At 40.7% G+C, this 11,438-nt stretch overlaps 1 protein-coding gene across 1 annotated transcript; it reads right to left on the reverse strand.

The window, feature by feature from the left end:
• Nucleotides 1-5: 5 nt before the first annotated feature.
• LOC120541987 (MRN complex interacting protein) lies at nt 6-6,886 on the reverse strand. Its single transcript, XM_039774047.1, has 7 exons — nt 6,711-6,886; nt 6,113-6,172; nt 5,910-6,007; nt 3,059-3,122; nt 2,586-2,737; nt 903-987; nt 6-645 (listed from the first exon to the last, which is right to left on the reverse strand). The coding sequence occupies exons 1-7, from the start codon at nt 6,768-6,770 to the stop codon at nt 145-147; spliced, it is 1,020 nt and encodes a 339-aa protein (XP_039629981.1). The 5' UTR covers nt 6,771-6,886; the 3' UTR covers nt 6-144.
• Between the last annotated feature and the right edge of the window lie 4,552 nt (nt 6,887-11,438).

Below are 11,438 nucleotides of genomic sequence, written 5' to 3' on the forward strand. Positions count from 1 at the left end.
CTTGCACTCGTTAGAAACTAAAGTCAAACTTTATTTTGAAGTTAAACATTACATTTTCAAAATCACGTGCATAAACAACAATATGCATCATTTTAAATTCTGAAATGTGTTCTAATGTTTTGTATTTTCTAAAATATATTGACATTACAGACATTCTTCAAAATCCTCATCTGTCTGGAAAAGTGCATTGAAAAGGAGCGTGCTGTGAGGCTGACTACTAATAGGTAAAGCAAGAGGAAGTGAATGTTGTTGGCAAACACTGGGCAGTGTACTGGGCGAAGGACCTTGCAGGACTTCCTTAGATACTTTATCTATAAATTGTGTGCATGATTCTGGACAATTTAAAGGAAACTGAGGTAACTTACTATTTGTGACGAAGTTAGTTTGTCGCAAAAAATCAACTGTGTTACCATTCACTTCCTGTGGTCTATAAATGCACAACTTTGTAGCTGCAGGCATTTCTTCATGTATGCTTCTTTTCCTGGAATAGGCATTCCACTTACTGGGTTTAGGCAAAGCAACGCTGTCAAAAAAATCACTTGTAAAGGCTGTAGCTTTTGTATAACACGAAGGTTGCTTAGTTTCTTCACTTAAAGATTTGGATTCTTCAGTTCTATGTAGCAAAGGTACAACTTTGTCCAAGCACTATAAAATACAACAACAGTGTCAAATTACTAAATGAATCCTCCCAATGAATCCTACAGTGTACTACTTGACATAACATGCCTCGGTTTAATTAGTGTGCAAAATTCAAATGACACTTGTGGTCAGAACATGATGCACATAAGCCAACTAAAACTATTGTTGATAAATTTTTGACCACATCAAATTCTGCAAATTTTATAGGTATTAATCCTAAAACCTTTTCATTTAAAACAATACTACATTCATACTTTCCTTACCTTTTCTTGGGAGTTTTCACAACAAATCCCTTTCTGATCCCAACTAGATGACTCTGCAAGGAACTTCCGACTTTGCTTATGTTTTCTGTGAAATTAAAATTGTATGGTCATCTTGAATTATATGAAGTTAAATCTTGTCAATACCAAAAACAGGTGATTAATAAAAACATCTTCAAACTTTATAACAATTGAAAATGACAGTAAACAATTCAACTTCACATCCTAAGGTCCGTCAGTTTGTCTTTTGTTGTTTGAGCTACTGAAATTCTTCAAATAGTTTCCCATGCTTTATCACAAAAATATGCCATCCTAAAATTACATTTCTGTATTTCCCTCCCCACAGATTGTATCTGCCTTACGCCCTACGTTAGCTGGGGTAAGCTCCAGCTTTCCAGCAATGTTGCTCAGGATAAAGCTGGTTTAGAAAATAAAATGGATCTATTTCCACATTGTATTTGGCATTTACTCAGGTGATCATTGCTGCCCCTGCAGGGTTGTCAGCAGTTCGTCTCCATTTCCATTTTAATCAAACGTCTAATACATCATTCACCTTGCAAGGCTAATCAGTTTTTTTTTTTGGTTAGCTCAAAAGGTTGTGTACAGGAGGGTAAATCCGCTCTGACGCAGCCAGTTTAATCAAAACACAAAATAACACTTTGCATTAGCACTAACCTGCTCGGGGCAGTGATTTTATATGCTTAACTTTCTCGATAATCATTATTGTTAAACTCACAGTTTTTTGAACAAGCATATTCTATTTCAGATTATGCTCCAATGTTTCACATACTGTATACAGATAAGTAAATATAGAAACCCAAAGCAAACATAACGGTTATCCATGTGGACCCAAGAAATTCAAGAGAGGAGGGGTTGGGGAGCATGCACTGGTAACATGTTGCCACACCCACAACATGGCAAACCACCAGGATTGGGACCCCAGTGCAGCAGGTGACAGCTCAGCACCACACTGGAACACTGTGCAGATTTTCCCTTGCAAGTTTTCCCTGTAAGGTGGAAGACCTGCTAGCAGAGCTGAATGCAAATTACCGTCATACCAAATCAAGTAAGTTGGGGAGCATGCACTGGTACAGCGTTGCCACACCCACCACACGACAAAACAACTCAGGATCCCAGTTTGCAACCCCCAGGCAGACACGGGGTCCAGTCCCACCCTCCTGGAATTATACTCTGACACAGCCAGGTGTTACGTGGGCGACCCCTTGGCCTGGTCCAGCCATTCGAGTCCCCAGCAATGAGGATCCCACGAGCCAGATCACCCTCAGGGAAATGCTCCACATGGCCGCAGTGCCGTAACTGACGCTCCCTCACAATGCCGGCAATGTGCCTCATTCGGGAATCCATGAGCAACACAAAGCAAACCAGTGGTACCCAAGGATTTTCCACAGAGATACAGCACTGAAGGAGTCCAGTCTTCGTCTCAGGTCACTGGATAGCAACCATATAGCAAGACAGGAAGCACCAGGACTCTAAAGACTTGGACCTTCGTCCTTTTGCATAGACATCGGGAGCGCCACACAGCCCTTTCCAGCGACCTCATGACCCTCCATGCTCTCCCAATCCATCTACTGAATAGTCTACTATAACAAAATGTCTACTATATCCAGAAAGACAAATTTCGGGTTAAGGGCCTTGCTTAAAGGAAGACCGCAGTGTATTTCTTACCTCTGTGTACACTTGGCTGAATTGAATTCATCTCTGTTGAAGTACAGATCTGTGCCTTCAGTAAGCAACGGCAAACATTCATCCACAGCTTGCTGTTCTGTGCTACTCAAGTATTTACTCCAACGGCTAGCATTTGAATCAATGTTTTTATCCTTTGATAATGAGTTAGGTGGTGGGGAAAAAAAAACAAAAAAAAAAACAACTTTATTCAATATGAAGCACTATTGGAATGTAATAGTCTTAACATCTAATAGTTTTCAATCACAAACAGAACAATTTTACTACTCCAAAAAATAGAATGGTTACTGTTTTAGCACTTATTTACCATTCTTTGGAAATAATCTAAAAATATGTAATTACTTCTGCACCACTTATTGAAATAATGTGTTGTTACAGATAAGGATGTATAAGATAAGTATTACAGTATATGTTTAAAAAACATTTGCGATAAGGTACAGTTATGAGTCTCTCACCTTGTGAGATACGGTATTTAAGTCTTCTGGGGACTGCGACTCAAAGAAAGCTTCCTGCTGCTGCCTTAATAGGGGAAAAATGGGAAAGAGACAGATTAGACAGAGGTTACCATTATAGTTATTTCAAAACCTGCATACCAGTATTTTTTAAAGGTTTTCAGTTGATTGTTTTTAATGATCACCAGGAGCTTTTAGAAAAGCAAATAAAAACAGACATAAACACACCAGTGGCAATACAGATTTGCAAATGGACCAGACAGTATTACTTTAATTTGATTTAATTTGATTGCTGTTATTGTTTACATCCCCCCTCAAGGGAATGCGGAGATGGCGAGTGACATCATCCATTCCGCAGTTGCTAAGTTACAAACGCAGCACCCTGAGGCACTTGTGCTAATCGCTGGAGACTTTAACCATGTAATGCTGGAAAAAATATTACCTGCCTTCTCCCAGTATGTGGACTGTAACACTCGGGGAAACAGGACTATCGACCTACTATATGCAAACGTTAAAGACACATACAGCGCCACCCTGCTGCCTGCGCTTGGGAAAGCAGATCATAACCTGGTTCTGCTTCAGCCTCAATACAAACCAAGAGTGAGGGCGCTACCTACAACTACACGCTCATTCAGGAAGTGGTCCCCTGAGGCAGAGCAGGCTCTGAGAGACTGCATTGGAACTACAGACTGGGATATATTGCTTGGGTCACATAGTGAGAACATTGAAGAGGCTGTTGAATGCACAACTGATTACATCAACTTCTGTATGGACATTGTAGTTCCAGTAAGAACAGTATGCTGCTATGCTAACAACAAGCCATGGGTTACAAGTGACATCAAGGGCCTTTTGAACCAGAAGAAAAGGGCTTTTAAAGGTGGTGATAAGCATGAGCTCAATTTGTGCAGAAGGAACTCCGAGTCCAGCTCAGGGGCGAAAGAGCAGTACAGGAGAAAGCTGGAGCAGAAGTTGCAGAACAACAGCATGAAGGAAGTGTGGGATGGGATGAAGATTATCACTGGCTGCAGCTCGAGCGGGTGCGCCATCAGACAGACGTGGAGAGCAAACCAAATGAACAACTTCTTTAATAGGTTTGATCACAGTAACCCACTCTCACCTCGGAGTACTGCATCCTCCAACCATCCTTCTGCTGATACCAGCATAGGTGAGACATCCCCACCCACAATTACAGCAGCCCAGGTGAGCAGAGAGCTGAAAAGACTTTGTGCCAGCAAAGCAGCGGGTCCAGATGGTGTATCGCCACTGCTGAAGGCCTGTGCGTTGGAACTGGGGAGTCCTCTACAGCGCATCTTCAACCTGAGCCTGGAACAGGGAGAGTCCCAAGGCTTTGGAAAACATCTTGTATCACTCCTGTCCCAAAGGTATCACGTCCTAGTGAGCTGAATGACTTCCGCCTGTTGCTCTGACGTCACATCTGATGAAGACCATGGAGCGGCTGCTGCTTCACCACCTGAGGCCACAGGTCCGCCACGCCTCGACCCTCTACAGTTCACATACCAGGAGAAGGTGGGAGCGGAGGATGCCATCATCTATATGCTTCATCGATCCCTCTCCCACCTGGACAGAGGCAGTGGTGCTGTAAGAATTATGTTTTGGACTTCTCTAGCGCCTTCAACACCATCCAACCTCTGCTCCTTAGAGACAAGCTGACTGAGATGGGAGTAGATTCACACCTGGTGGCATGGATTGTGGACTATCTTACAGACAGACCTCAATATGTGCGTCTTGGGAACTGCAGGTCTGACATTGTGTTCAGCAATACAGGGCACGCAGGGACTGTACTTTCTCCGGTCCTGTTCAATCTATATACATCAGACTTCCAATATGACTCGAGTCCTGCTACGTGCAAAAGTTCGCTGATGACACTGCTATTGTGGGCTGCATCAGGTGTGGGCAGGAGGAGGAGTACAGAAAGTTAATCAAAGACTTTGTTAAATGGTGCGACTCAAACCACTTACACCTTAACACCAGCAAGACCAAGGAGCTGGTGGTGGATTTTAGGAGGCCCAGGCCCCTCATGGACCCTGTGATCATCAGAGGTGACTGTGTGCAGAGGGTGCAGACCTTAAATATCTGGGAGTGCAGCTGGATGACAAATTGGACTGGACTGCCAATACTGATGCTCTATGTAAGAAAGGTCAGAGCAGACTATACTTTCTGAGAAGGTTGGCATCCTTCAACATCTGCAGTAAGATGCTGCAGATGTTCTACCAGACGGTTGTGGCGAGTGCCCTCTTCTACGCGGTGGTGTGCTGGGGTGGCAGCATAAAGATGAAATACGCCTCACGCCTGGACAAACTTGTTAAGAAGGCAGGCTCTATTGTAGGATTAAAGTTGGACAGTTTAACATCTGTGGCAGAGAGATGGGCACTAAGCAAACTCCTGTCAATCATGAATAATCCACTGCATCCACTTAACAGTGTCATCTCCAGACAGAGGAGTAGCTTCAGTGACAGACTTTTGTCACTGTCCTGCTCCACTGACAGACTGAGAGATCGTTCCTCCCCACACTATGCGACTCTTCAATTCCACCCGGGAGTAAATGCTAACATTAATTTTATTTTAATTTTTTCATTTTATTACTATTTAATTTAATAGTGTTTCTTTGTATCAGTATACTGCTGCTGGATTATGTGAATTTCCCCTTGGGATTAATAAAGTATCTATCTAATCTAATCTAATTTGTAAGAAGTTAAAATATAAAAATATTTTAACACAAGGAGAACAAATACACGTGGCATACAAAGCACCCCAGTCTGCAATCTCCATATCCAAGAAACTCACAGCCAGTTGCACCATCCAACGTAAAAAAAAATAAAATAAAATACAATACCGTTCATTAAATTCTGATGACATGATGGATTCCCCTTGTATCTTATTAAGCTTCTGTACATGCCGTCTGCAATCAGCACCAGTCCCCTGTCCATAGACCTGGAAAAAAGAAATTTAATAAAGAAATTCAAAATGAAAAGCTGTGGCTAGTATAAAGCAAACAACCATTTAGGATACAGGAAGATAACAACAATGAGATTATACCTTCTGCAGGGATTGGTTTTCTCCACAAAGCTTGCAGCTCCATTTTTTGGATTTTTTCACCTAGAGAAACAGAAGTAAAACAATCGCGGCTTACCTTTTATTACATGTAATACTAAAACATTTACTGTACACACGAAGGGATAAATAGACAATGTTTAACAATCATACTCAGTGGCACATTAGCTATATCGTGTCATAAAAGAAAACACAATGACAGGAAACAGGTAGATACGAAAGTGTTAGCATGTATATCTTATAACAAGATTTCTTTCTGGTTGCTCCATAATGCCGATGCAGAGGATATTTCCCTCTTTTTTGCACGCTGTGACAGACGCTATACAAAGACTAACATGTTCCTTGTCCTGTCTCGATTCGATTCCATTTGCATATAGATAGGAGCACGTCGCCTAGTTTTTGTAAAACATTTAACCCGTTTTTTTGTCAGTATTCCGATGTTTAAAAGATGAACTTAAAACTTTAAAATCAGAGCCAGCTCTGATGCTAACTTTTAAATAATCATTGTTGTGCTTCGCTTCCTTTATTAGAGCTCCAATGAAATTGTTAAAAGCAAGAAATGAGAAAAAATAAAGGGACTTACCTGGTGTACCTGAAACGTTTTGCAAGAAAAACACCTCAGAACCTGGAAAATCTGTGCCATCGCCAACTCCTCTGACAAGCTACCTAACTACTATACGATTCAAAAGCGCGGCTATTTTAATCCGGAAACGTTACATCTGCAATGACAGAGAGACTTCCGGCGAGAAGTAACGTCTCTGTGTCAAAATAAAAGTGCCTCTGTCTGTTTATTTAAGACCCTGGGGCCTCATGTATAAACGGTGCGTACGCACAGAAATGTTGCGTAACAACTTTTCCACGTTCAAATCGCGATGTATAAAACCTACACTTGGCGTAAAGCCACGCACTTTTCCACGGTACCTCATACCTTGTTGTACGCAAGTTCTCCGCTCGGTTTTGCAGACTGGCAGCACCCAGCTTCGAAAGCAATGCTACAGTTCCTGTGTGGTTACACCTTATTTTCCTGACGCGGTTTTATAAATACACTGAAACTAACCACATATTGTTTATTAGTTTATTAACGCATCTGATTGCAATTAGCTTGTAACAATATAATGGTCCAGGGAATAGCCATAGTATTCCACATACCATAACTGCTTTAGCGTTGTTACTCAATCAGTGCTTCTCAATTATTTTCTGTCATGCCCCCCCCCAAGGAAGAAGAAAACATCTCGCGCCCCCCGCGCGACTATAAATAGTATAATTTGTCTATAAAATTGTTATAAGTACACCTCTGCATAACACTGTATCCTTATTAACGTATAAGAGAATAAAAAAAGAAAGAAATATGGACCAATTTACAACAAAGAATAGCTTTATTAAATGTAACAGAAAAGATTTAAAGTGCATTCTAAATTCAAAAACAATTTAAAAGAAAAATAAAAAAGCATGTTCCCCGAGGTCAAACGCACCCCCCTTGACGCAGGGGGGGCGCGCCCCACTATTTGAGAAACACGACTGCACCTTCTTCTTTCAGCTGCTCCAGTTAGCAGTTGCCACAGCGGATCATCTTTTTCCATATTACTCTCACTGCACTACTCGGAGTATTTATATCACTGTATCTGAGTGTGAATCACAGCAGCAGCTAATCGGAAAGAGAATTATCAGTATACAGCTTCAAGGACACGCTGTCTCAGTCACAGCAAAACGTTTCAAAGCCTTTCTTGTATGGACCTCGCGGTTCAGAAACAACTTCATCCCAAGAACTATAAGCGCACTCAATCAAGTGCTCCTTATAGAACTGTTTGTACTTATAAGTACAATCACCCCACTGTAAACTTGCACTACAGTTATAATATGACACAACCTGCACCTCTTTATAAAGCGTGTATTTACATATGATGACGATATCATTTTTAAGGTGAAATGCAGCAAAATATGTTTATTATATTATACAGATAAAACTTTAACTTCATTTAAATAATCTACTGTATATTCTTCACTGGGAGTGTCGTGAAGGATAGAATAATTAAACATGTACTACGAAGATATTTCAATGTTCCTTAAACGTTTTGAAGAATCGGCGCTCTAAGCTTACAGATGGCTTAACTTCTATTACAGAGCTGATTGTGTGGTGATTGGGTATTTGGGGAAAGAAAAGCAAGGACTGCAGGGGTGGCTACGCCAATATATATTGAATATAAAACAGAAAGAGAAAATAACAACACAGCTAAAAACGCAGCGACAAATTTCGGCAAAAGTTAAATGCTTGTGTCATGAGCACGAGGCGGCTATGTAGTGTCTGCAACGGACGTGGCCATCCACCATGCATAAGCTACCTTACTGACATTGGCGGGCGAAGGAGCCACCAATTCTTCCTCTGCCCAGTGCCACCACAAGCCTAGAGCCGCCCCTGAGTACTGCTGCAATAAATTATTTCATCGAAGTCGCACACAATCACTGTGCCGTGAAACTCATGTTTAATAACGTGCTTTAACTCCTATCATCATGAAAATGATATCACGTATACATCTCAGTATTTAGTTATTCAGAGAGCTGTAATATTACAAATGTAATGGACTCTGTGTCCAGTTGGAGGAAGAGAGCCGGTTTAAGAGGCAAGTAGTGATTCACACACATAGGCACATAGAAGATCAAATACAAAACAAAGCATTTAACATGCTACTTTAATTACAATGTGATTTGAGAAACTGGTTAATTAAACGATTTTAAGATGAAGTTTATGATGTTCTACTTTAATGACAAAATAAACTACGTGATTAAAGTGGAAATGTCGAGATTGAAGTTGACATTTGTGTTTTTCCCCACTGTGTGCCTTTTTTTCTCTGTACCCTAATAAGCTTTCATATGACACTCAGACAGTGGGCTACAACTCGCCTTTTCATGGTGACTTTGATATGTGACTTCTTTTTTATTTCCGGCACTGTGCGAGTTTGTGAATGTGAGCTTTCAAGTTTCTCCAACATGCTATGTCACTCGATCAACTTCCTTTTGTTGATTATACCACGGTTTATTTGAACAAATAGTATGTTTTTCCTTTGCCTCCACTTGGTATTCACTGAAATTCGTATATTTTCCCCCGTGCTTTTCCCGTTGTCTTTTCACAGAAGGCTGAGCTTAAAGGCGATTTATATTGATTTGCATATTCAAAGAGGTGTAATTCTGGGAGGAGTTGGGGCGTTACATAAAGCGCGTGCACGAGCGTTAACTTTTCACGCTGATCGGGATTTATGTAGCGGAAGAACCTGGAAGTTGGAGTACGCACAGATTCCTGCATCTGGATTTTTCTGTGCGTAAGCACATTTTGGTTTTTGTGCTTACACCATGTTATAGTGCGAGTTCTACGCACGGCGTTATACCTGGGGCCTCATGCATAAACGGTGAGTACGAACAGAAATGTTGCGTAAGAACGTTTACACGTTCAAATCGCGATGTATAAAACCTACACTTGGCGTAAAGCCATGTACTTTTCAACGGTACCTCATACCTTGTCGTACGAAAGTTCTCTGCTTGGTTTTGCAGACTGGCTGCACCCAGCGTCAAAGCAGTGCTACTGTTCCTGTGTGGTTACTCTTTATTTTCCTGACGTGGCTTTATAAATACAGTACACTGAAACTAACCGCATATTGTTTATTAGTGTGATGCATCTGATTGTAATTAACTTGTAACAATATAATGGTCCAGGGAATAGCCATAGTATTCCAAATACCATAACTACTTTAGCGTTGCTACTCTCACTGCACCTTCTTCTTCTTTCCGCTGCTCCCATTAGGAGTTGCCACAGCGGATCATCTTTTTCCATATAACTGTCACGGCACCCCTCGGAGTATTTATATCACTGTATCTGAGTGGGGAATAAAAGCAGCAGCTGATCGGAAAGAGAATTATCGATATACAGCATCAAGCCCACGATGCCTCAGCCACGGCAAAACGTTTCAAAGCCTTTCCTGTACGGACCTCGCGGTTCAGAAACAGTTTCATCCCAAGAACTATAAACGCACTCAATCAAGTGCTCCTTGTAGAACTGTTTGTACTTATAAGTACAATCACCTCACTGTAAACTTGCACTACAGTTATAATGGTACACAACCTGAGCCACTTTATAAAGCTCGTATTTGCATATGATGACTGTATCATTTGTAAGATGAAATGCAGCAAAATATGTTGATAATATTATACAGATAAAACTTTAACTTCATTTAAATAATCTGTATTGTTAATAATGAAACATGTGAGGACACGGTGCCGCAGCGCTTGCATGTTCACGTATTGTTCCTGCCTCGTGCTGTATATTTGCTGAGGCTGGCGCGACACTGGAAGGATAGATGGATGGAATAATTAAACACGTACTATGAAGATATTTCAATGTTCCTTAAAAGTTTTGAAGAATCGTCGTTGTAAGCTTACAGATGGCTTAACGTCTATTACAGAGCTGATTGTGTGGCGATTGGGTATTTGGGGAAAGAAAAGTAAGGACATGAATTGAAGGTTAGTACGTTTGAAAGAGACAGTACTGCTACAATAAATTATTTCATCGAAGGTCGATGCTGGCACAGCAGCATCTTGTATGAGGCATGAACAGTCACTTCGCCATCGTGTTCTTAATAACATGCTTTCATTCCAATCATCATGAAAATGATATCACGTATATATCTCAGTATTTTAATTAATTAAAGAGCTATAATATCACAAGTTTAATGGATTCTGTGTCCTGTCAGAGTAAGAGAAAGAACGGAAGCACGTAGTGATTCACATACATACAGCACATAGAAGATCAAATACAAAACAAAGCATTTAACGTGCTACTTTAGTTACGAAGGGATTTGAGAAACTAGTAAATTAAATGATTTTAAGATGAAGTTTATGTTCTACTGTAATGACAAAATAAACTACGTGATTAAAGTGGATATTTCGAGATTGAAGTCAACATTTCGTGCTTTTTTCCTACTCTGTGCCTTTTTTTCTCACTGTACCCTAATAAGTTTCCATATGACACTCAGACGGTGGGCTACGTCTCGCCTTTTCACGGCGACTTTGATATGTGACAACTTGTTTTTTATGTCGGGCACTGTGCAACTTTGTGAACTTGAGCTTGTTTCTCCAACACGCTATGTCACTTGATCAACTTCCTTTTGTTGTTTATACCACTGTATAAACCAACAAATAGTAAGTTTTTCTTTGCCTCCACTTGGTATTCGCTGAAATTCTTATATTTTCCCTCTTGCTTTTGCCATTGTCTTTTCACAGAACAACAACAACAACATTTATTTATATAGCACATTTTCATACT

The sequence above is a fragment of the Polypterus senegalus genome, chromosome 13 (assembly GCF_016835505.1).
Source record: "Polypterus senegalus isolate Bchr_013 chromosome 13, ASM1683550v1, whole genome shotgun sequence".
NCBI classification, from domain to species: Eukaryota; Metazoa; Chordata; class Cladistia; order Polypteriformes; family Polypteridae; genus Polypterus; species Polypterus senegalus.

Bases quoted from the DNA above. Each gene is read 5' to 3' on its own strand.
- LOC120541987 (XM_039774047.1), bottom strand. From the start codon at position 6,770: ATGGCACAGATTTTCCAGGTTCTGAGGTGTTTTTCTTGCAAAACGTTT. The intron at 2,738-3,058 runs GTGAGAGACTCA...TCATTATCAAAG, and splicing joins TAAATACCGTATCTCACAAG to GATAAAAACATTGATTCAAA. The intron at 988-2,585 runs GTAAGAAATACA...TTAATTTCACAG, and splicing joins TCAGCCAAGTGTACACAGAG to AAAACATAAGCAAAGTCGGA.